General features: G+C 41.3%; 1 protein-coding gene across 1 annotated transcript in view; it reads right to left on the bottom strand.

Annotated features, from left to right (window-relative positions):
• Positions 1–3,849: 3,849 nt before the first annotated feature.
• LOC5569431 (protein FAM160B1) overlaps positions 3,850–25,926 on the bottom strand; it is a 32,169-nt gene continuing 10,092 nt past the window's right edge. Inside the window, exons 2-6 of the mRNA XM_021848764.1 lie at positions 12,309–13,160; positions 5,352–5,805; positions 5,166–5,296; positions 4,898–5,103; positions 3,850–4,827 (exon numbers count right to left, since the gene is read on the bottom strand). Of these exons, the coding sequence (XP_021704456.1) occupies positions 4,101–4,827; positions 4,898–5,103; positions 5,166–5,296; positions 5,352–5,805; positions 12,309–13,160 (2,370 nt within the window). The 3' untranslated portion in view covers positions 3,850–4,100. The remainder of the gene's footprint in view (positions 4,828–4,897; positions 5,104–5,165; positions 5,297–5,351; positions 5,806–12,308; positions 13,161–25,926) is intronic.

The following is a 25,926-nucleotide window of genomic DNA, read 5'->3' as shown; positions in this document are numbered from 1 at the left end:
AAGTGCTATAACTAATTATATTGATATAGAGGATACAAAGCTTTCCATACACTTGAGGAGGAGTAGTACACATTTTGAAATAATCAATTTTAGCTTCAATTGAATATTATTCATTTCTAAGCGTTAACTGCTTAGATTAAAAATTACTTTATTATAGAGGCATTAAACTTTAAATAGGTTCTTATCTTAGCGTAAACTGTTCCTTCTTGTCTAAAGTTGATATGTTGAATTTTACAGTACCGTCGTTGGGGGTGACAATGGGTCAAAAAGGGATATGTGCGATTTATTTTTTGAATAACTATCGCAATTTAACTCCAATAAACTTCAAATTTGGTGTGTATGTACTTTGATGGTACATTAACAACTGTTCAAAAAATTAAAGACAAATATTTATTCATAGCGGCACCACAAGTGAATGAAAAATGACCCAATCTCACCCCATAGAGGGGGTGACATTGGGTCACTGTAATTGAAATAACTTGTTTTTGAGAATATGATTTCAAAACCATTCACAACTTAAAAATATGGACAAAAAACGATGCAAACAAGACAAAAAGATATCTAAGATGTTTCACAAGTATAATAAACCCACTTAAAAGAAAGATTATACTGAAAATTGAAGAGCTATGAGAAAAAATATGTAAACCCAACATTTATCGTCAAGTTTACATAAATTTTCTTGGTTTTTCCCTCATATTGTTTTCAAAGTCTCATCCCCATTGCTATAAAGCCCATTCAGTTTCCCCAAAGGTGTACTGAAACAGTGATTATATTAATCCTTCGCAAATAGTTAAATTTCGGTGCGACATTCCACGATCAATAAATTTCAGGCAGAAGTTGACGTCATAATCCCAGTATTTCAGCGATCCAACTCATTTGTACTTCCGTGAGATGTTTCTATAATATGAAAACACTGATAAATAATCAAATTTAGAAAAAAAAACACAATTTTGATTAAAATTTACGATGTTGCTGCGCACGAAACACAGTTGCTGGTTTGAGAAGTTGTCAAAATGCGTTGTATTGTTATTCAATGCACGGAATATTCAAGTAGACTTGTTTGATGTTTCAGAGATGCTGTATTTAGAAAGAAAAAACACATCTTAATGAAAAAAGAGAACATCCGTAAAAACACGTAAAATGTCAAAAAAGTGGACTTGGAATTTTATTTACTATCGTTCTTGCTTGACCCAATCTCACCCCCATTTTCAATGTTTTAGACATAGTACCGAAAAAAATGATTTTTATTGTGGGAAAATCAAACAGATTCCGGAAAATACCTGTGATGTGTAATGAAAAGACTTTCAACATTCTTCTAATACACCGATAGAGGCTAGAGTACATGCGTGATACTTTGTACAGAAGAAATTTAATGTTGTAAATTTTATCTAGTTTTAACATGCAAGTTTATTGATGTAGTAAACAAAAACTACTATTTCTAAAAATGCATATTATTATGAATTATGTGTAATAATATGTTTCCTAACATATAAATTATTAATTTTAGTAATATCAGCGTTATTAGCTGAAATATTTCACAAAACATATTTTTCCGTTTTGACCCAATCTCACCCCCTAGACCCATTGTCACCCCCATCGACGGAACATCAATTGCCTTTTTATAATTGTATCAAATGTCTTTGTTGTTTGTAGAACATGTCAAAAAACTTTCTCTCAAATATCCATAAAATTCAAAGAATTTATTGATAATTTCAGAGTGTCCGGATTTCGAAGCAAAAGTGTCCGGGATTCAAAGCATACATTATTCAGTGTCCGGATTTCGAAGCAAGACATGCCACACATTAAGTGTATTTTTAGTGGTTTATATCCTATTATTCGTTATTTTAAACGCATTTTTGCTTTCAAAAAACTGTTGTTTTCATACTTCAATAAAATATTTCATCCCTTTATTTAAATTTCCTTGAAAAATATTAGGTTGAAGCAGCCCAGGTGCTTAAGTGTCCGGCTTTCGAATCAAAACGGTAACGCGCCTTGACCAGTCAAACAAATGTTCAGAAGACACCGAAACCCTATCTCTTATATTTTTCAGGTTATCAATTTATTGCACTTAATTTCATTCCGTGGACCAATGTGCATTGTGAGAATGCTATCTAACTCTCTGTGAAATTCAAGGGGAAGGTCATTCTACGCACTTCATTCGGCACAGCCGTGCCTTCAAAGCGCCAATGTGTGCCAAGCGCGCCAAACGTGCTATAATACTACATGCCATAACAAATCAATGAACTGAAATTATGGAAAAACTTTTATTTTTTGTTTTTCTCTTGTTCAACAAATTTAAGATACATGTACTCTGCTTTTTATTGCTTATTTCGGGATTCTTTTAACATTATTATGGGAAATTTACGGGAAAGCCAAGTCATGTACATAAAACTTCAATTGTTAGGAAATGGCCCAAGCTAGTTCCAAAGACAACACGGGAACGGAGCGTCAACGGTTGATGTTGGTCATATTTGGGCATACGCCGTGATATGGGTTTTTGAATATGAGGTCATTGAGTTCGGGCCTTCAATAAGGGGACTACCTGACTTTCAGGAATAAACTTTTGTTTTTGTTAACTCTAGAATAAATATGAAAACTTTTCGCCCAAACGATTCGTTATTTCGCTGCTCAAGTAAGGACTGGAATTGACTCATATATTTTTGTTTTTTCCTTCAGATTTTCCATCACTTCCAGTTTGGTTTGATGGGCTCTGGTGGTTTGGTGCTACTCTATAGCTTTGATCTGAAATAAATATAAAGTTAATAAATGTAAAATCAACATTTTTTTTATTGCTATCGATATTTTCAAAGAAGGAACCAACTTGAAAATTTCACGAAATCCTTGTTTGACAGATAGCAAACAACTCAGAAAACTCAATGATTTCAGTTCACTAGCAACACACTATAAAAAACACTGTGCCAGTCAGTGCGCCAAAATGTGCCATAGCTGCGCAAGGCACACTGCGTAGAGTGACCACCCCCTTGGTCAAATTGAAGATATTTCGAGAATACAGTGAGAATTCTATCCAAGATTTTGTGGCAATTGTGCCGAAAATTCTTTAAGAATTATGCCCAATTCTCTGTTAAAGTCATACACCGAATTATGTAAGCGTTTTGACAATGACAGTGTACGAATGCTGCCCAGGATTTTGTGACAATTTTGATGCTCTTTTTTACTTTGCGTTTTTTTTTTTGGTTAAATCCTTGCACAGGAGAGGAGAGAACTCTGCTTAAAGTTCAATGAAAATCCAGTTGCTGATTTGGTAACAATAATGATGAATTTTATATGGACTTTTCATGAATCCTGCCCAAGATTTTTTTGAGAATCCTTCCTAAAGTTATATGAGTATCTTGATAAGCTTACTGTGAGACACTTGTTCTGGGAGAATCGTGTCCGTCTTGTATTGAAAATTTTGCCAAGAATTCTACGAAAACCTTATTAAGGGTACTGTGCGAACTCTGTTGATAAATTCTGTGAAAATAACGAACAAAATTATGCGAGAATTGATGAATATTGCTGCATAAAATAATCAGTGTTCCATATTTGATGCAAAAACATAAGTGTGACGATCTTCCGAAGATTCTGTTCGAATCATGTCCAAATTTCAATGAATATTTTTAGATTATTTTAGAGTCTTGCAAAGAATCCGATTACATTTTTTTAAGAATTTTGCATAAGATTAGTTGAGAACTTTAATGAGACTATGATTCTGTAAGGGTTTTATGCCTTGTTTGCTGTGTAAATTTCATCCAAAATAAGGATGGAATGAGGATCCCATGGCCGGATGGCCATGCTTTTTTGAGAGTACTTGTGGATAAGGGACCATAAACAACACCAAAAAAACAGTAATATGCGACTAGATGTTTATATTTATATCACTTCAAATATCTTACGAACAATATTTTGTAGTACGAATGCATCTTCGTAGAGCAAAACTTTACAGTATTTAAACCAAATTGCAGGGTTGGGTAAAAATTTAGGCTAGATGCGAGCTCAACACGAATAAAATTTTATTTTAGGGAATAAAAATTAAAATTTAGCTAAACTATGTCGTTTATTTATCCAATGCACATTCCTGTCGGCCTCATGCGGCTCTTAATCTATTCCGTGGCATGGTGGTACTTGACGAAGGCAATCGCCGCCAGCTCCTTGCAGAACTCTTCCAACACAACGATAGACTCAAACAAGGGATCGTTGATTTCCGCTTCCTCTTCCTGCGCTGGAGATGGATCATGTTCGCAATCCTTGTGGTAGAGTGGTGGATTCGAGAGCAGACGCTTTCCCGTTTCGTTGATCCGCTCTTGGAAATTCTCCACCCGTGGAATTTCGGTTAGCAGTTGCCGGGCAAGGAACTGCATCACAGACCATAGCGTAGTGGCTCCAGGGGCCACTGGAATTTCCGGACTCAACAGAATCTCATGCAAGTATGGATGAGGAAAGAGGGCCAGCTTGGACAGAATAGCTATGACGGCAAGATTCAGTTCGTACACCTGCGTATTCATCTGCTTGACGTGCGAGAAGAGGAGTTTGAGCAGAGGACCCTCGTAGAAGCTTTCCTCGGATATACCACTGTCTCCACATTGAACTTCGTTCAGGTCGGATTTGGATTTGGTTTTGGGCTTGGCTGTGGGAAGAGTTTCCAGTGAAGCGCCTTCGCTAGTTGGAGAACTTGAGGGGCTTTCGGGCCATACTGCTTCCACGGGCCACTGAAAACCATGGGTCTTTTTGATCCATGTTTGGTAGTGACGGCTTGCATCCTGCATGTATTCCTCGTAGCAAATGCCGGCCGCATCGTTCATTATGTGCCGTGGCAGCAGCAGAAGGAAACTAGAATTTGAAGGAAATTATGAAAATGGTCACCTAAATCAAACTTTAGAAAACACTTTAGAAGACTTACTGATTGATCACTTTAAGGATGTTGTTGGGAGCAAGTGTTCGGGACTTAATCGGATCTTCGGCGCTACCTCTTCGTCGTTCCCGGTTATCTTCCTCATCAGACCAGGACTGAATGGTCTGTGTGTTGCTGTCATAATATCCCCGGTTGTTTATGTAGAAGAAAATCATTCCATGGAGGATTTTCTCATGTGGATTATCCAGTAACGACTGAAAATTAATACAGTATTAGAATTTTTTGAAAAATGAATTCGTATTCTAAGCTGGTTTACTTCAACGAACTGTAGGGTTTGCAAGAGAATGTCAGAATTTTCGTGAGCATTCTCGATTAGTATGGTTAGAAGACAGTCAGTTCCGTTAATATCCGTGATATCGCCTTCTCCAATAAGCCAGTTAGCAATTTCTGCAAGTATTAAGATTGGTTATTTCAGGTCAGAAAAGTGTGAGTTTCATCCTACCATCCAATAATGCTCTGGACTGCGTCTTCTTAATGATCTTTGCTGTTAATACCAACATGAAGGGGGCATAGTTGCCCAACAAACCCGGTTCGACATAGCTGATCAAAAGCTGAGTTCTGATCAACTCCCCCAACTCCGGAGCAATCGTAAGACTCTCCTTCATCAAGCAGTCACAGTAATCGAGCCAGCAAAGAAACGACGTCAACTGGTATCTCCCGATGAAGTGAGGCTGCTCGCTATCTCGTGGAATGAGTCCCCAAGAAACGTTAGCGTCTTCGATGTCACCGGTGTCCATATCCTCCGGAATCTGCTGACAGTGGACGGCCAATCTATCGGCAATCGTTGTGCAAAATCGACTCAAACTATTCCGAACAGCGTTGCATGACTTGTTCAAAGTCGGCAGCGACGCAAGTATCAAAATTCCCTCACATGCTCGAACAATTATCGTACTGTCCTGAAAAGTCGTTGGTCATGTTAATATGTGTTCAATTTTTTACGCTATTTGATAGGTGGATGGCCAATTCGCATAAAGATATTTCGCATATGGACAATTGGCATAAAGTAGTACTATTGGACTATAAATTTATGTGATTTGTGCTTACGTAAGATCAACACAACATTCACGAAACGTGACGTGAGACGAGACATAACACTTATAGTTCTTACTATCGGCGAGACAGTTTCGCAGACGCTGGAACTTCAGGAACAAACGTCTTTCTAATAACAGCGATGAGACGACGCACAGTGGCGCATTGTCGAACAAAACCTCAAAAATTCATGTTCTCAAAATCAGCTGTTAATGTTTTGTTTGGCCCCTCCAGAATCATCCAGCCCCCCCCCCCCCCGATTTTTTGATGACAGTAAAAATTAAAATTAAAAATAAACACGAAGCAAAATCTTCTCAAGCAATGTACTTGGCTCCTGTAAGGGACGAATGCCCTTCAGGTTAAAGTCCCCCTCATCAAACAACAATAACGTGACTCTGGTTTTTGACAAAAATCTCTTCAGTGATTACGTTATTTTAGAGAACACCATGCTTGTCTTACACAGCATTAGCGTGACGGTTCTGACTTTGGTGAAAGCTTAACCGTCCGGCTGTCGATCGATTGGTTACTGTTATAACTAGCTTCTTGTTGTATGAGTTTAGCGCAATTTTTCAAAATCTCATTGCAAAACAAATACCGTTACACAAGCGTCAATTTTATTCTCAAAATTAGTTTCTTTCTGAATAATCCAAATTATGCTGTTTCACCATAAAGCAGCATATTCACTTCCTTCTGATTTTTAATGTTTTTAGGATACCCTACTCGAGGTGTCAGGTAATAATGATTTCCCTAATGAGAATTCACTAAAGAGGCTTTAATGTTCGAAAAAATAATTGAAAAAATAGACAAAATTACTAGAGGAATTTCTCAAACAATACACGACGGGAATTCTTGTCGAAAAATAAGGCTGAACTTTCAAGGAGTTTCGGCATGGCCAAGTTTTCTTCAGATGAATGGCATAAATTTAACCTGGTTTCCAATCCAAACAAATCCATCAAAAAATCTCTGGTTGATTTTGATTCAATTGTTTAACTATTTTCACATGAATAAATTTACTGAATAATTTGACTAATTTTCTACAGATTTCAACAACATTTTTTAGAAAACTTTTCAATATTCTTTATAGAATTTAAGTGTAGTCAAATTCCTCAAGGAATATTGAAGGGTAGCTTTAGAACTTTTGCAAATTTCTTGGAAAATAGTCAAGTAATGTTGTCGGACTTATTCAAAGCTCCATTCCTTTCATGTCTTCTTTATATTGGTAAATTAATTCCGGAGAATGTTCTCGGAGAATGTACCCGGATTTACCTAAAAAAAATCTTTCAATAGTTCAGTATTCCCTCGCAATTTCTCCGAAAAATCATTCATTCTGTCAAATCTAATACTGAGACATTTTGCTGAAAGTTCTACTAGAAATTCTTCTGTGAATTTCTTTAAATATTTTTCCCAAAAATTTTATTACAAATTCTTTCGCAAAGTTAATCAAAAGTCCTTAAAAATGTGTCCAAAATACATCACAAATTGCGTCAAAAAATCTTCTCTGTTTTTTTTTCTAGACATTTTGGTTCAAATCCCCGGATCATTCCAGGAATGGAAAGAAAATTGTTTTTAAAATTTCTCTTGCCTTTGAATCCTCAGAGGAAATTTGTTGGAAGCCCCAATGAAAAAAAAAAGAATTATTAAGGTATTCATAAAGAAATGTTTATTGATCTTCCTTGAAACACTACTCTACAAATAATTTCACCAATTGGTCGGTGTTCAGACAGACCAGATTAGATGATATTTTAGCATTCTAAAGATAAGTAGAGGACTGTATAAATTGTGATACAGATGTGTTACGAAATTCATAAGCTTCAAAATTACAGCAAACAAGGCAAATATTTGGTTATTACAAATGCTTGAAGTACGTTTTCCAGAAATCATTCAGAAATACTTGCTCGAGTTTTTCTAAACACCAATTGGTCGGTGTTCTTCTTCTTCTTGGCATTAACGTCCTCACTGGGACAGAGCCCGCTTCTCAGCTTAGTGTTCTTATGACACTTCCACAGTTATTAACTGAGAGCTTCCTTTGCCAATGTTGCCATTTTTGCATTCGTATATCGTGTGGCAGGTACGATTATACTCTATGCCCAGGGAAGTCAAGAAAATTTCCATTACGAAAAGATCCTGGACCGACCGGGAATCGAACCCAGACACCTTCAGCATGGCTTTGGTCGGTGTTAGAATTGTTAGAATCCATTGAATTTTTATGCGATACGAGAGCAGAATTTCTAGAGGCTTTCTGGTAGAATTTTAGAAAACCAGAGGTCAAGGAAGGATATATTTCAAGAATAATTTTTAAAGAAAATTTTGATAGAACTTCTTAAAAAAATGCTTTATTTGTAAAATTATTAGAGAGGTTTTAACTATCCTGTAAATTACATAGTTTCTAGATTATAAATTATCTTTCATTGCACCGTCGCCCATCTATTGTTCTACCTGCTTCAACATTTTGTTGTTTTTCCTTCTTCGCATGACGCTTTGAGGAACTTCGTACAAAAATCTTTCCATACTTCAAAAAGAAACATTTTGAAGAATCTTAAAAAAAGGTAAAATAGAAGAGGTTAAAAAATACAGAATTCTTATGCGTATGGTTCTTGATTTCTGAAAGTCCATAAGAAATTACTCAACATTTTTTTAAGTACCGCCGTGCGGGGTGACATTGGGCCTAGGGGGTGACTTTGACCGCCCTTTTTGATGCATCTTATGGTTAGTACGGGAGTCTAAAGAACAATCCATGACCATCCAGTGGCTATTTGTAACGCATTCTTGAAGCTTGCCACATTGTTTTCATTATACTGTTTTTAGTTTGCTGTAAAAATCTTGGCCCAATGTCACCCCGCACGACGGTAATGCAAAAGTTTCCCCCAAGTTTTAAATTCATTAAAATATTACATTATGAGTTTTACTACACTACATGTTCGGTTATGTTCTTAAAAATACCGGCAGTATTTTCGCGTTAAACTTCTACAGTAGTACAAAAAAAAATCGATAAAAAGTGTGTTTGGAATTTCTAAAGATTTGGGAAAATCGGAAAATGAATTCTTTCTACATCAATATGTTCACAGTAGTATCATGAAACTTTAAAGTTCATATAAAAAGTTATCTAAGATTTTAATTACACACATTCAGTATAAGTTCCATCCGTTTTAACACCAATCGTGTTCTATTAAAAAATCAGAAGTAAAAATGTCTGTGGTAAATCCTTCAAGGACCTTTTAAGCTTTTCTCAGAGGTACATTGTCAACAAGTTTCAGAAACTCTACGGTTTAATTCTTGAATATACGACAGGAATTAAGTATTTTTTCCGAATTATATTAAAGCTGCAATTATTCTAAAAATTACCATCAAAGTTCCTTCGAACATTTATACAAAAAGAATATATATAGAAAACTGATATGGAGTGATGCGTAGAGGAATTTATAAAGCAATCGCTAAATACATTGAGATATTCCTGGAGAAGTAGAAAATGTAGAGTTTAGGCCAATTTCTAAATGTTATTCATGGAAGAATCCGGAGATTACCATTCCGAAAAAAATGGAGCTATTTCTAGAGTCTGAAAAAATACTTGATAAATTTTCTGAAGAAATTCTTCGAGAATTTCAAGAATAAATTGCAAAATCTTAGTAAATCTGATGAAACATTTCTTCAATAAATTCCCAAATTAATCGTTAGAGCTGTTTAAAGAAAAAAGCTTGGGAAGTGCTGAGATTAATTTTTGGTAAATTTTTCGGGAGGATCCTAGGAAAATCATAATACGGTTCTCTTAGAAATCTTTGAACAAATTACTCGGGAAAACTTTGAGTTTTTTCGCGGAAGAGTTTTTGAAAGAACAGTTGAACGTATTCCGTTAGTAACTTCAAAGGAATGTTAGAATTCTCTAAACACTTTTAGTTAGGCAGTTTTGAAAACATAAAAAAAAAATTTCGTGGGAGTTTTGAAGGCATGTGGGATGTTGCTGTGGATGTCTTTAGAGAAATCTAAAAAAAAAAATTTGTGAAAAAAAGGCAGATAGATCTGCGGAAAACTTCTTTGAGAAATCATGAATAACCCAATTGAACTCTTCTTAATTGCTCATGATGTTTTTGTGGAATATTACGAGGAAGCCCTAGAGCAACACCTGGAAGAATCTGTTTTTTTGCAGAAAGTCTGAATGATTATTTTGCTTCAGCTGTTGGTGAACTCTCTGGAGAATTCGTTAAATGACTCCTTGCTTGGTGATCTTGAAGACATTTTTGGTGAAACTCTTTGAATTTTTAGTACCAATTTTTGGAGTAACGCTCAGAAATTTCTGAACATTCTAAACATATTATTTATAAACAACTGGAGGATACTTTAAACTTACAATTGCAATTTATATTTGATAATTACGTACAGGGCCTTCCAGGAGAAATGATCAAAATAATTTCTACAGCATTCTCTAATGGCATTCTTTGAGAATTTTTAAACAATTCGATTTTTAGAGAAATTTTATGGTGAGATCAAAAAGTCTGGGAATGATTTTCTGTGAGAATCCCAGGCAGTGCTGGGAATGGTAATAGTAGTAGGCTTGAATTTCGCGAAAATCACGTGGCTCTCTCACTACAGTAGTTTAAAATCGTGAATCTCATCAAGTAGCCTATATTAGGTACATGAATTTCTCTAAATCGCTAGTGTCATTGAAGGCTCTAAATGCGGGAAATGCAGCGGGAAGTAGAACATTTTTCTACAGTAATTTTGCGTTGCCCTTAGCAACGGGTGTTTTGCAATTTTCAAGGCTTTTTGCCTACAGCAGCGATGGGCGTGAGTTTCACTGGCTTCGCTGACTGTGATTGGCTTTGTTTGACTACTGTAGAGTGAATTTCAGATTTTTTCCCAACCCTGATCCCAGGTACTCAGTGAAAAGGAGTTCTTGAAGAAATCACTGAAAAGTACGAAAATAATTCATGAAGAAATTCCTGTACTAGTTCTAAAAAGAATCTCTTTAAACCACATGGTTGATTATCAGAAAAAAATTGTTGGACATTCCTTGTGAGTTTTTTTTGCAAGAATTCTTGAATAATTTTTCACTGGATTACAAAAAAAAATGAATCTTTTCCGTAGCGAAAATATAAATTTACAAATATCATTGATGCGCCGCGAAATGTGTCTCATAATAACAAATAAATAAAATCAATACAAATATGTTAAAACTACGAAATTTGTGAAAATCTTGTTATTGCGAGTGACATAACTTCTATAAAACTAATATTCACCAGGCCCCCTCCAGCAAAAAATCCTAGCTACGCCAATGTGCGTGCATTTTGATGGGCAGTGCTCATCTATTGTTCATTATTAGAGGAGGATTTTCGAAAATGAAATTTAGTGAGTTTGTTCTGATCAGCAGCGCATAATCACAATGCGTAAATACTAACCATTTGTCGGCCAGAACGTCTACCGAACGTATCCTTTGGCACTACCCTTTCCATCAACATTCCAAAACATCACGTAACATCTATGAGAGGTCGTAGAGTTCTCTGCATCTTTCCCATTCCCCAGCTTTCGCAAGGACTTGGCCAGGACAGCTCTCGATTATTGGAGGATGCGTCAATATTGTCTTTAAGTTAGAGGTTAGTCCCACATCTCTGACTTTGGTAACGGACGGGAAGGAGGCTACCCTCATACAATTGTCTAGGACTGTACCACCTACGAATTTGTGCGAAATGCTTAATGCTAATATTTCTGGGATTTTTCTTCATCACAATGTTCGGAGAAATTATGATTGTAAGGATCTTGCAGAGTTTCTAGGATAAATATATTGATTTAACAGAATCCTAGATAAAATAAATAGCAAAAAAAAGTGAGAAAAAATTGATGCATTTTTCTACAATTTATTGAATCATTTTTTTATATCCTGCAAATAAAGAATAAAATAATATGTTAATCAGTCCACAGTTCGGGAAGTCTCTCTTCTGCGCCTACGGTAGCCAGTATTTATAGCTCAGAAATCCCGTAGGTACCAACAAGTAAAAGGTACCAAGAGTTATAAGAAATATCACTTGAGATAGGTAGACATGACACATTTCTTCACGACCTTGACGACCTTGATTGATTCCTTAATGAATTCCGGGAAAAACTTTAGAGGGAATGCCTGAAGAAATTTTCTAATAAACATGTAAAGAATTGCCTAAAGATGAAAGAGGCCTTAGCCCACGACCGACGAGAATGTAGCTCTACAATACGCCCGGCAATGATGAGATGCTAAACCATCGAGGAACGGTAGGTGGGTGGTAGGTTTATAATTATAGTCATGCCAAATGTACGTTATGCTAAACGTCCACGTTTAAAGCTATGCGATACACTCTCATATAAAACGTATTCATGAAGAATTACCCACCCCCCATTTGATACTTACTGCGCTGTCCAAATAGCTTACAATAGCATCGAAAAGTACGAAATGTTCCTCATCATCACAGTCACATTTGGCTCCGGCCACTCTCTCCTCATTCAGATTGGGAACTACCACGGCCGACGATGCTTCCGCATTGTCCCCATTCTCCTCGCCGTGCAGCTCCTCCTTTACCAGTGAAATCCTCCTCGAGTCGTAATCGATCTTTGCGCTTTGAAACAGTGGATTGTTGACCGGAGTCTTCGTGATAGAAAGTCCCTTCCAGCTGGCCAACATTTGTGCGGAATGGTGATGAGATTTGAGGAATAAGTTCGCGAGGATTGGTTCCTTCCGAACCAGCCCCGCTACTGTTTCCAGGAATAGAATCTCTTCCTTCTCGTATGGCGAAGCAATGTTCCCATTGCATAGTTCGACCAGCTTCTGCACCGGTTGAAAGAGACTCGCGTGACCCAGAGGTGGATCCTTCATGCAGGACAGAAGTCGTCGAATCCAGTTCAAAATGACCAGTCGGGCACCTGGCGGGGTGTCATTTGCTGCTAGCTCCACTAGAACGTCTAGCGGCCGGTTGTTTAAGACGAACTCCATACATTCGGCTACGGGAATCTCCTCGCTGCTGCTGCCATTGGAGGAAGATTCTCCGGATTCCGATGGGGCTGGGCCAACGGCCTCTGCCTTGCGTAGGGCAGCTGTAATTTCTTGCTCCTCTCGGATCAAGATCTGCAGCATTTGCTCCAGATGCACGGGAATGTTTGTGTCGTTGATATGAATCTTTGGCAATGTCTTGTCGGCAACGTAGAAGTTCTTCACCAGCTTGTAGTGGTAGTCAAAGTCTTGGAGTGCGGTTGGTGGCGGTGCGAGCTGTGGAAAGGGTATGGAACGTTTAATTAGATCTATCATATAGAATGTAAATTTCTCATAGTTGATAATGTCTGGGTTTGGTAAATGCTCGTCTACCTTGGATCATTGCTGACCTGGAGAGCGTACGCCAAGACAACCAGAAGTCGCAAAAAAGTTGACGCAATAACTCGTTGATTCATACAAATTACATCAAAACCGCAAAACACAGTGGATAAAATCGTCAAATTGATGAGTTTCCTCGCATAAAACGTTTTTTTCTGAGTTCTTTTGTACATTTTGTTTCGTGCCGTACACTTGTACAAAGAAAGTCGAGTCAATCCGTAGCAGCTGTCAAATCAACATGTGTAGAAAATTTATACACTCGCATTGTATGTTATTATTCAGCACGTAATATATGCACGTATATCGCCTCCACTTTTGTACGTAGAAGGCCTTTTCGCGACATCTTATAAGTGAAATTATGCACATACAAAGCCTCCAGGTGATTTTGTTATACGTACATTTTGGTTGTCTGGGCGTTACTTTAATTAAAAATAATCTCAATCTCATTTTAGGGTACCGTGAAAATTAAACCGGTAAAAGGATTATAAACTGCAGATATTCCCAGAACAGCGATAATTTTGTTCATTTTTTAACAAAATCACTTCTTTGATCACAAGAACCTTCCAACACAGGTGAAAACATGTGCTGTTGTGGAAAATTCGCGGCTTCTTGAATCTTCTAGAAACGAGTAAATGAGCAATTCATGAGCTCTCAGTATTGCCTAAAATGCACGCCGTAAACAGAACTTCCTTATCGCTTGTTCCTGCGGGGGCGAGATCAATTTTGTTCTTGAAGTTAAAAAGTGGTGCACATCATTTGATCATCTGAGAAAGATACGGGTCTAATAGCTCTTAGCGCTCTCAGATCGATTTTTCATAAATATCTTTGATTTATTTCACGGTAAAAATAAGCAAGGTATTATACTCCGAAAAATGACATTTGGCAGTGACGTCATTCCTATCGCAAACTCGAACGAGTGCAAAAGAAAGCAAGGCATGCTCTCCTTTACTATCCTCAAGGCCTCATGCTTGACGATAGGAATGACGACACATGTTTTGATGAAAAATCGTTGTTTACACGTGGGAATAGCCTACGCCTACCTTGTTGTGTCTACCGTGGGTTTATTTGATGCTCGATCAAATCATTCTAACTCAGCAGGCCACGCGCAACTAAGCGTTATGAAAAACTGTCGAAATCAGTGATAGTGTTTGAAGCTTGGTTTGAATTAACTATGTGCTGTATTCATAGTTGTAGAGGCTCTCAAGTCCAAAACAGCTAAACTGTTAATGATTCCTTGGTTTTACTTGTCGATGTGCAAACTGCCGAGAGATTAGTGCCCGGATCTTTGGAGTATTTAGTACGTCATTGTTATGACCGGACCAAACGGTAGGGACCGGCCAGACACGCACGCATAGGGACTACACAATAGACGGTGTGTGATATGACCGAGTATAGAAAACGGTACGCGCGCGTTCGTAGTCAGTAATAAACTGAATAGTTTTATTTCGTTCTGCTATGGCTGAGCCAGCAGCCAGCATAAATCGATAGGGTGGTCACCACAGTTCTCCCCCTTTTAGATGAACTATACACAACACTGAAATTCACACTAAACACTTTCAATACTTTCGGGAACAACGTGGATACTTCTCGAACACAGCAAAACAGTACTGCTGTAAACAGTCGGTAAAACATACTACCGAAAACAAACAAACAATCAAACAAACAAACTCTGATTCGAAATCAGTAGTAAACATATTCGTTGTCTCTTCTAAAACGCTTGATTCGCCTCGAACGGCGTAAACTTGCTTTTTGACGATCTGAGCTCGACGAACATCTCGATGACGGTCCTTCCAATGGATCAACCTCGTCAGCTTGCGAAACTCCTCTGTCAGGAACTCCACAATCCAACTCTTCTGGTGACATCGAACCTGCAACAACTGCTCCAGAACCATCTCGACTGTCATTCAACGGATTTTCACAATTATCCCTAAACACAAAAGAATCTGCTGGAAAACCGTAAAAATCTTCAGCATCGTCAGAATCGCTCTCTTCGTCGTCCTCTCTAGTACGTTTTCTGCTGCGTCCATGCTCCTTACCCCTCGAAAAAGTTACATACCGCCGACTCTTGTCGTTTCCAGCCTGCTTCAACTGATTACGATGTGCCAAATACACACGACCTCCTACGGAAACTTGAAATGTATGTGAGGAAACACGCTTCTGGAATTTGGCTTCTAGCCATCGTCTGATGTCAGTTGTTCTAAAATTTTTATAGTAAACAGTGTCTCCTGGGCACAACTTATCTGTCCAGTCAGGCTTACGGTAGTCTTTGGTATCTTGCTTAGGATTTTCCACACTTGTAGGCTTCGTTATATGATTCTTAAAACTATTCCTAGGATGAATCAAGTCCAACAGCGTCTTAGGTTTAAAACTAAACAACCTCTCCGAAGGAAACTTGTTATCTTCTTCCAAACAAGAATTACGATAACCAAACAGAAAATACGAAACTAAATCCTCGGTTGTTGTACTTCTCAACTCTGGATCCAATAGAAACTTCTTCAAACTCTCCTTGACAACTCGCACCATTCGCTCCGCTTGACCGTTGCTTGACGGGTTATACGGTGGACTCTTTATCACCTTCACACCATGTCTTTCCATAAAATCCGTAAACTCCTTCGAATTGAACGGTGGTCCGCCATCTGTAACGATTACATCAGGTAACCCAAACCTAGCGAAAACACTCATGAACGTCGAGTTGACTTTCCTGGCATCTGTTCCGTACTTCATGTATTCAACTTCCAACCATTTGGTAAAACTGTCAACAATGACCAGGAAAACCTTCTTGTCGAAGTAGAAAAAATCAGCGTGTATACGCGAAAACGGTTTATTCGTTGGTATCCAAGAGGAATGAGGAACTTGCTTTGCTACTGCATTCATCTGGCAACATACACTACACGACTTGACAAAACTTTCAATGTCGCTGTTCATGCCATACCAGTAAACTGTTCTTCTGGCTAACTGTTTGATTTTGGTAATGCCTGAATGGTTCTTATGCAACAGCTTCAGGATCTGTTTTTGTAAACTAACAGGTATAAACACACGATCTTGGTACAATAAACATCCATCGACCAACTCCAAATCCTGATGATGAGCATAAACATCCAACAAACTTCGCTCCAACTTTTTAGGCCAACCATGTTTCAGGTAGTAAACAATCTGCTGTATAAACTCGTCTTGTTTGGTTTCTTCTGCAACTAAAACGTAATCCAATGGTAACTCACTCGAAACATTCAAACTCTTAATAAACTCTCTCTGTAATGCAACTGGTACTTCGTCTGGTAAAGGAAACCTCGAACAGAAATCTGCATTTCCCATTTTTGATGACGGTCTGTAAACAATGTCAAAATCGTAGATGTTCAGTTCCAATACATATCTCTGCAGACGCGTCACAAACAAACTATTCTTTCCTTCCTTACCAAAGATTCCAATCAACGGCTTATGGTCAGTATACACAGTAAACTTTTTACCAAACAGAAACTTATGAAACTTTTTAATGGTACTCACAACAGCCAACGCTTCCAAGTGCAGTATCGGGTAGGACTTCTGTGCATTTGTTAAACTGAAGGAGGTAAAACTAATGGGCCTCTCTTCTCCATCTATGTCATGTGCAATGACTCCACCTAACCCGTAACTACTAGCATCTGTCACAACAACGACAGGCTTGCATGGATCAAAAAACTCCAACAGGTTTGACTTCAACAACGAGAGCTTACAGTCTTCAAACACACTAGTGCACTCAGCAGTCCAGACAAACTTAACGTCTTTCCTGAGCAAACGATACAAACAACTAAGGCGAGACGACAGATTGGGAATAAATTTACCGTAGTAATTGATTAAACCCAAGAATGCCTTCAACTCGGAAACATTATTCGGAACACTGGCTCTACGAATTGTTTCCACCTTCTCTGGGCACGGCAACAAACCTTTATCCGTCAACACATGACCCAGAAATGGCAAACTAGTCACAAACCATTTGCATTTTTGCAAGTTGACTTTAATATTGGCATTAGAAAGTCGCTCTAAAACCAAATAAAGCTTTCGTAAACAGTCTTTCTCGTCTCTCCCTGCTATCAAAACATCGTCAAGGTAACAGTAAACTCCGTCAATACCTTTCAAAACCTGATCCATTACACGTTGAAAAATCGCTGCACTTGAAGAAGCACCTTGTGGTAAACGATTATACGTAAACAAACCTTTAATCGTATTAATCACCATTATTTTTCTCGACTTTTTAGACAACTTAAGCTGTGTATACGCTCCTGCCAAATCTAGTGAACAAAACACCTTCGCGCCCGCCAAAGATGCAAACATGTCTTGTGCCAAAGGTAGAGGATACGTATTAGGGATTATGACCTTGTTAATCGAGACTTTACAGTCGATAACCATCCTAATATCACCACTCTTCTTCACGACGACGATCACCGGAGATGCCCACTCACTCGCATCGACCGGGGTTATGACGCCATCCTTTTCCAAACTCTCAAGGTGTTCCACGACCTTATCCTTCAACCTCAACGGAACGTCATAGGCACGTCTAAACATCGGTGTATGATCTTTCAAAACTAGATCCGCTTCAAAACCTTTGATTGGAGTTGATAATGATTTATCGAAAACATTGGCAAACTTGCGCTTAACATCCACTAGAATTTGGTCATGAGAAACTGCCAGTTGATTGATACTACGAGTTGCAAACACACTACGCCAACTTGGTATAAACAAATCCAACCAATCGCGTCCAAGCAAAGGTGTAAACCTGTTCTCACTTCGCAAAACTATCAGATTAACGACTTCTGATCGTCCGTCCAACTCAACCAATACTTGAATTTTTCCATAAACCTTCAAACGACTTCCATTTATCACGGCAAGCTTCTTGTCACATGGTTCTATCGGTATATGATCGAATTCTTCCTCGTACATTGATGAATCAATGACGGAAACGGCAGCACCACAATCAACTTCCATTTTCAAACGAATACCGTCAACGTAAACTATCCGATAACACGGCTCATTAATTCTGTTGACTGAAAATGTTAAACAATCTGTTTCCTCGCACGAAAACTCTGACTCGCACGATAAACTGTTGGAAACATCTAAACTTTGTGATTGAACTGCTGAAGAATCGACAAACTTTACCTTATCATTCTTTCGATCGAAACAAAATCGTCGAATATGTCCTTCTCTGTGACAAAAACTACAAAACAACTTGCGTGAATGTGAAGATAAACTATTCTTGTCATTATGCGAAAATGATTGCTTGGAACTGCTTGGTAAACTGCGATTTCTTGAAACTCCATGGATTAAACTTTCCTTTGCCTCTGCTTCTGTTCCATCAAACCGCTTCCGTAATGCATCCGTAATTTCTCCAAACGAAACGTCTTTCAAACTCCGTTCTTTGAAAATTTGCTTCAACTCACTAAAAACTTGAGCTGTACATGAAGCAAGAAACGAAGCTTTTTGCTTTTCCTTACGGTAAACTCCACGATGCATAAACTCACGATTCAAATCCTCCAAATACTTGTGAAACGAAACTGATCCAGGAATAAACGGCTTAATAAAACTTGCAGACGACATAGTTGGCATGATTTGTTCAACCAAAACAAACTCCAAACGATTGATTTTTTTTATTACAGTTTAAATCATAAACTGAAAACAAACGATTGATTTTTTTTACAGTGTAAATCATAAACTGAAAACGATTGATTTTTTTTATTACAGATTAAATCATAAACTGAAAACAAACAATTGATTTTTTTTACAGTGTAAATCATAAACTGAAAACGATTGATTTGTTTACAGTGAAAATCTTAAACTGAAAACGATTGATTTTTTTATTACAGATTAAATCATAAACTGAAAACAAACTTCAACAAACAGATCGAAACAAACTTTTTGTACGCTTTGAGCATAAAACTGATCTTGTTTATTTTGTTGAAAAACTTTATTCCGCGCAAAAACTAATGCGGTAAGACCACTGTGTTGTGACACAGAAACAACTTTGCATACAACAAACATATGCGATGAAACACTTCACCGCGCGACAACGATTATGTATCGTTAAACTCAATGTCGCAAACAAACGTTGTAGCAATAAACACACACTAGTCTGATGACAAAAACTTTCTTTGAATGCCAAACAGAATAAAGCATCACAAACAAAATGAAACTATTTTCCTTCGCTTGCTAGGCGAAAGAAAATGGATCGCAAACTTCACAGTAAGCATGCAGTTTTAAACTTTGAGAATTTTCTCTTTTTATTTCAACTTTACATGCAGTACTTACGTGAACGCAACAACCAAACCTGCGATTGAGCGTCAAACAGCGATACAAACCAAACACAATCAGCTGTTCCTCCGACGGCAAGCAAACAAGCGCTACAATCCGCGGGAAACTAAACCAAACACTGTACGGCACACTGTATGGCAAACTTGAGCCAAAACTGCCGGTACAAACAATCACTCAAAAACCAGTCCAGGACACTGAACCACTCCGGAATACCGACGATTGTTTCCTCCCGGTTGCTTTTGACCACTAGAACTACGCGCGAAACGCAATTATTTTCCAATTACGGAAAAAAAAACTACACCACCTCGTTCGCCACTGTTATGACCGGACCAAACGGTAGGGACCGGCCAGACACGCACGCATAGGGACTACACAATAGACGGTGTGTGATATGACCGAGTATAGAAAACGGTACGCGCGCGTTCGTAGTCAGTAATAAACTGAATAGTTTTATTTCGTTCTGCTATGGCTGAGCCAGCAGCCAGCATAAATCGATAGGGTGGTCACCACACGTCATGTCATCGAAATTGTATTGATTAACAATTGATCGGATTCCCCTACAAATGATGCGTTCAGCAAGACTCTTGAACGATGAAATTATATGCGTGAGACTCTCGCTGGGCGTACGAAAATAGGGGAACTTACGTATTGTCGGCAGCCTAAGCAGCTGAACTTTTAAGTGGGCAATTTTACGCAACAATAGAGCACAACAATTAGCAGGAGACACCTGAACTACACTTGGGTTGCAAAATGGTGAGTCGACAACCAGGAAGGAGCGTCCAATATAGCTCTGGTCCTCACAAGCCCCTACCTCACGCTTCCACGGGTCTAACGATGACAAAGACCGCCAGCTAAGGGTTGCGTACTTAGCTGGTAGTGCAACCTGGGCACTGTTGTCCTTCTGACATCAGCTAGAGTGAGGAGGTGCCAGGTGGGAGCTTGGGATTTTTACCCTTTCCAAACGAAACTCGTACATACAGCCGTATGGAATACCACCTTTAGTACTTCCTTCGGGAGGTGACCGAGCGTCTGGTCCATCTGACCAGGGGCTCAAGCACGGTCTACCTAGGATGTGGCGGGGGTTCATCAGTGGGCTCTGGTGAATCTCTACAAAAAACACATATCTGCAAGTAACCCTGAACAAGCGACCTGGTACCGCTTTCAAAGTACCTTAGCCCTCTGGAGGGCTAACCGGCACATCAGGATGGATGCCAGTGAAATCCTGATTATGGTATACTGGTCACAACGCAGAACAACGGACAGGACACGGATTACGGATTGGATACGTCGACTAACAGTCGTGGGCTGGCAACGTACTCTACTGTTCCCTGAGTAAGGAAGGGTGACACCAACTTGAAACGGCGAATAGGACTATGAGGAAACTGCCTCCGTCCTGATAAAACCTTGGCAGGCCTTCGTGTACGTTCGAAACTCGTCACCAACCTCGGTGAGTAGTAGGCTCAGATGTAACATTCCTGACTTACGCCGATCCGGCTCTGAACACAACCCCCATGAAGGATTGTGTCAACCCTTGCATGGCCTCCCTGCTTGCATAGACAATCATGGGATCACGAGAGGCGACTATTTACAACGAGTAGAGATAGCGGCCCGAAGGGGGGACCCAATCGAATGGAGCAAATAATCGATTTGGATGGAGAATCTAGTGGATGGAACGAAGACGCGATAGTATTCGCAAGGAGCGGAAAGATGCAGAGATCGCCAGTGATACCACAGACGGTAGCAGCCAGCACTAGCAGATGCAGCACACCGAGTGAGCCACCGGGAAACCAGCGGGATGCAGGCTTCCTGAGTCAAGTGCTCACACAAAAATCGGGGAGTAGCACCGCTCAAGACGACATGAGAAGTCGGAGCTGTCGGAAGTAAAGAGGAAGGTCAATGAACTCTATGAGTTCGTCAAGACGAAAAACAACGTCCACCTCAGAATCAAGCAGCTGGTCACTAGCATCAAGTCTGCCGTTACAGCCGCAGAACGTGGACAGAAGGAATTGCGAAGTAGAGCGGAAAAAGCAGAAAAAGCATTAACTTCGGTGAATGCAACAGCCGTTGCACAGGAGACGCCTAGGAGCAATCCGACCACCCGCTCGGAAAAAAAAGAACGAGGGATACACCAGGAGAGGAGGAAGATCCCAAAAAGCAGAGAAGCGACAATGAGTGCGTCAGTGAGCAGAACGGCAGTGAATGGCGCACCGTGAAAGGAGAAGAATACAGCTCGTAAGGAGAGGAAGCGGCAAAAAAAGGAACCGAAGAAGAAAGAAAAGCGACGGTCACCTCGCGAGAGATTCAGGGGCGATGCTCTTGTCATTGAGGCAAGCGATAAGACAAGCTACGCGGCGATTCTCAGGAGTGTGAGGGAGGACCCAGAGCTTAAGGAGCTGGGTGAAAACGTGGTGAGAACCAGGCGCACCCAGAAAGGTGACATGCTCTTTGAGCTTAAAAAAGATCCGTCGATCAAGAGTTCGGCCTGCCGAGAGCTCGTCGCGAAGTCGCTGGGCAACGAGGCAAGCGTGAGAGCCTTATCCCAGGAGGCAGTGATCGAATGCAGAGAACTGGACGAGATCACAACAGAAAACGACGTGAGGGGTGCACTGTTATCCCAATGCAACCTGGAAGAAGCACCGCAGTCCATCCGGCTGAGGAGAGCTTACGGAGGTATGCAAATAGCGACGATCCGATTACCAGTCGCAGCAGCCAAAAAACTCGTCGAGGCTGGTAAGATCAAGGTGGGATGGTCGGTTTGCCCGCTGAAACTGATACCTCGGGAGACAAATCCGGTGGAGAGATGCTTCAAATGCATGGATTTCGGCCACCGGGCAATAAACTGCAAAGGCCCGGACAGGTCCGAACACTGCAGGAAATGTGGTGAAAAAGGTCACGTTGGCAGGGACTGCCTGAATACACCTAGGTGCATGCTGTGTAAGGTGGAGGAAGGTAACGCCCATACGACGGGTGGCTTCAAGTGCCCCAAATATCAGAAGGCGAAGGCAGGGCAGTAATGATGATGGAGATAACGTAGGTGAACCTCAACCATTGCCAATCCGCACAACAACTGTTGTGGCAGTCGACAACAGAAACAAAGTGCGACATTGCGATCATTGCAGAACCGTATCGAGTTCCTCCCGATAACGGCAATTGGGTAGCAGACAGAGCAGAGACGACGGCGATTCAAGTAATGGGCAGATTCCCTATCCAAGAAGTAGTCGAACGCTCATACGAGGGCTTCGTGATCGTTAAAATTAACGAAATCTTCGTGTGTAGCTGTTACGCCCCCCGAGATGGACACTGGAGCAGTACACCCAGATGTTGGATGTGCTAACCGACAAGCTGATCGGTCGAACGCCGGTAATAATCGGAGGAGACTTCAATGCGTGGGCCGTGGAGTGGGGTAGTAGACTGACCAATGCGAGAGGCTACATTTTGCTTGAAGCTCTAGCGAAGCTCGACGTAAGGCTGTGCAACGACGGTCTCGCTAGCACATTTCGCAAAAACGGTAGGGAGTCCATCATAGACGTGACCTTTTGCAGCCCGTCGCTGATCACCAATATGAACTGGAGAGTTAGCGAAGAATACACCCACAGTGACCATCAGGCGATCCAGAGAAGTTGTTCAGTATGGCAGAGGAGGAATGGAGAACGAAGGTGGAAGACGAAGCATTTCGATAAGGATCTTTTCGTCGAAGCACTCCGAGCAGTAAGCGACGCTCCAAACATGGATGCAGGAGAGCTGACAGAAGCGTTGGCGAGAGCGTGTGACGCAACTATGCCGAGAAAATTGGAGCCAAGAAATCAACGGCGTCCTGCATACTGGTGGAACGACAGACTCAGCACCCTTCGCGCAGCCTGCTTAAGAGCCAGAAGACGCGTGCAGAGAGCTAGATCCGAAGCCAGCATGGAAGAGCGTAAAGTGACCTACCGACTGGCCAGAGCCGCGTTCAAGCAGGAGATAGCGACGAGTAAAACGAACTGCTACAAGGAGTTGTGCCGGGAAGCTGACGCAAATCCCTGGGGCAACGCCTATCGAGTAGTGATGGCGAAGATCAAGGGCCCAGTTACCCCAGCTGAAATGTGTCCCGACAAACTGAAGGCGATAGTGAACGGTCTCTTTCCTACGCATGCTCCAACAGCGTGGCCGTCCACACCGTACGCTGACGTAGATGAGGAAAATGCCGGTATACATGTGTCTAACGCCGAGCTGATAACGGTTGCGAATGGATTGAAGCTGAACAAAGCTCCCGGACCAGATGGTATCCCTAATGTTGCACTAAGGGCAGCAATCTTGGCATTCCCAGACATATTCAGGACAGCATTGCAGAAGTGTCTAGCGGAAGGCTGCTTCCCAGACAGATGGAAGGTGAAGAAGCTGGTGTTACTGCCAAAACCGGGAAAACCGCCAGGAGATCCTGCTTCATATAGACCAATATGCTTGCTGGATACTCTTGGCAAACTTTTGGAGAAGGTCATCCTCGGTAGGCTGACGATCTACACGGAAGGCGAGAACGGGTTGTCGAAAAGGCAGTTCGGATTCCGTAAAAAGACTTCGACGGTGGATGCTATTCGGGCAGTCATCGCGTGCGCGGAGAAAGCGTCCAAGCAGAAGAGGAGAGGCAATCGATACTGCGCAGTGGTAACAATAGACGTCAAGAACGCGTTCAACAGTGCCAGTTGGGAGGCTATCGCCGCAGCCCTACACAGAATGCGGGTTCCAGGATATCTATGTAAAGTTCTGCAAAGTTACTTTCAGAACCGGGTACTGGTCTACGACACAAACCAGGGACGGATGTCAATTGAAGTCACGGCGGGAGTTCCACAAGGATCCATACTTGGTCCAACATTGTGGAACATGATGTACGATGGAGTGCTAACCTTGTCACTGCCAAATGGAGTCGAGATCGTCGGGTTCGCAGATGACGTCGTTCTTGCGATAACTGGTGAGACTGCGTAGGAGGTGGAGATGCTGACGGCGGAATCGCTAGACACCATCGAATCGTGGATGACTGGAGTCAAGCGGCAGTTGGCTCATCATAAAACGGAGGTGGTGCTGGTCAGCAACTGCAAGGCGGTACAGCAGTTGGAAATCAACGTCGGTGGGCACGCAATCCCATCTAAGCGCTCTCTAAAGCATCTCGGAGTAATGGTCGACGACAGGCTAAACTTCAACAGCCACGTAGACTATGCCTGCGAAAAGGCAGCGAAAGCTGCTAACACCGTAGCCAGGATCATGCCCAACATTGGAGGACCAAGAAGCAGCACGAGGCGTCTTCTAGCGACCGTATCATCGTCTATACTGAGGTATGGAGTCCCGGCTTGGGCTGCAGCGTTGGGAACCAAACGTAATCGAGATAAGCTGGCAGGTACGTTCCGGCTCATGGCTATACGGGTTGCGAGTGCCTACCGCACTATATCATCGGAGGCAGTGTGCCTTATCGCCGGAATGATCCCCATCTGCATCACTCTGGCTGAGGACATCGCATGTTACCAGCAAAGGGACACCAGGAATGTGAGGAATACCATTAGATTGGACACAATGGCCAGGTGGCAGCAGGAGTGGGATAACTCGGAGAAAGGAAGGTGGACCCACAGGCTCATTCCTAACGTGTCGGTGTGGACGACCAGAAAACATGGAGAAGTTAACTTCTTCCTGACCCAGTTTCTGTCAGGCCATGGATGCTTCCGGAAATATCTGCACAGATTCGAACACGCAGAATCTCCACATTGTCCTGCCTGTCCAAATATCGAGGAGACACCGGAGCACGTTATATTCGACTGCCCTCGATTCACGGATATACGAAGCGAGATGATGCCAGAAACCGCAAACGTCCTAAATCCGGACAACATCGTGCAGAACATGTGCCAGCATGAAAGCACCTGGTATGCAATTAACAGGGGAATAACGGCGATTATGTCGTTGCTGCAAAGAAGATGGCGTGAAGACCAGAGAGCTCCGGGTCGCGATCGGAGTAGGCTAGATCCTCCGTCGGGGACTAGACCGAGTTGAGCGGGCGTAGCGTAGTAACGGTTAAAAGTCGTCCGGGCGCCTGCAAACCGGAAGCCATCCTCCAACCGGAATTGCAGAACCGACCCTGGCACTTGGCCAACCAACGTCGAGTCGGAGTAGGCTGAGTCCACCGCCGGGGTCCAGCTGAGTAATTCGCGAAATGGCACCGGCAAATGGTCGTCGGGGCGCCTGTGAACCGGAAGTTTCCCTCCACCGGAATCGCAGGACCGACCTCGGCATCTGCCCGGATAGCATCGGTTCGGGAGATCTTCCGCCGCCGGGGAAATCTTCGTCGGAGTAAGATAGATCCACCGCCGGGGACTACTCTGAGTAGTACGTAGCGTATCACCGGCTTGAGTCGTCGGAGCGCCAG

This window comes from Aedes aegypti, chromosome 3, assembly GCF_002204515.2.
Source record: "Aedes aegypti strain LVP_AGWG chromosome 3, AaegL5.0 Primary Assembly, whole genome shotgun sequence".
NCBI classification, from domain to species: domain Eukaryota; kingdom Metazoa; phylum Arthropoda; class Insecta; order Diptera; family Culicidae; genus Aedes; species Aedes aegypti.
This window is presented reverse-complemented; position numbering and strand designations above follow the sequence as displayed.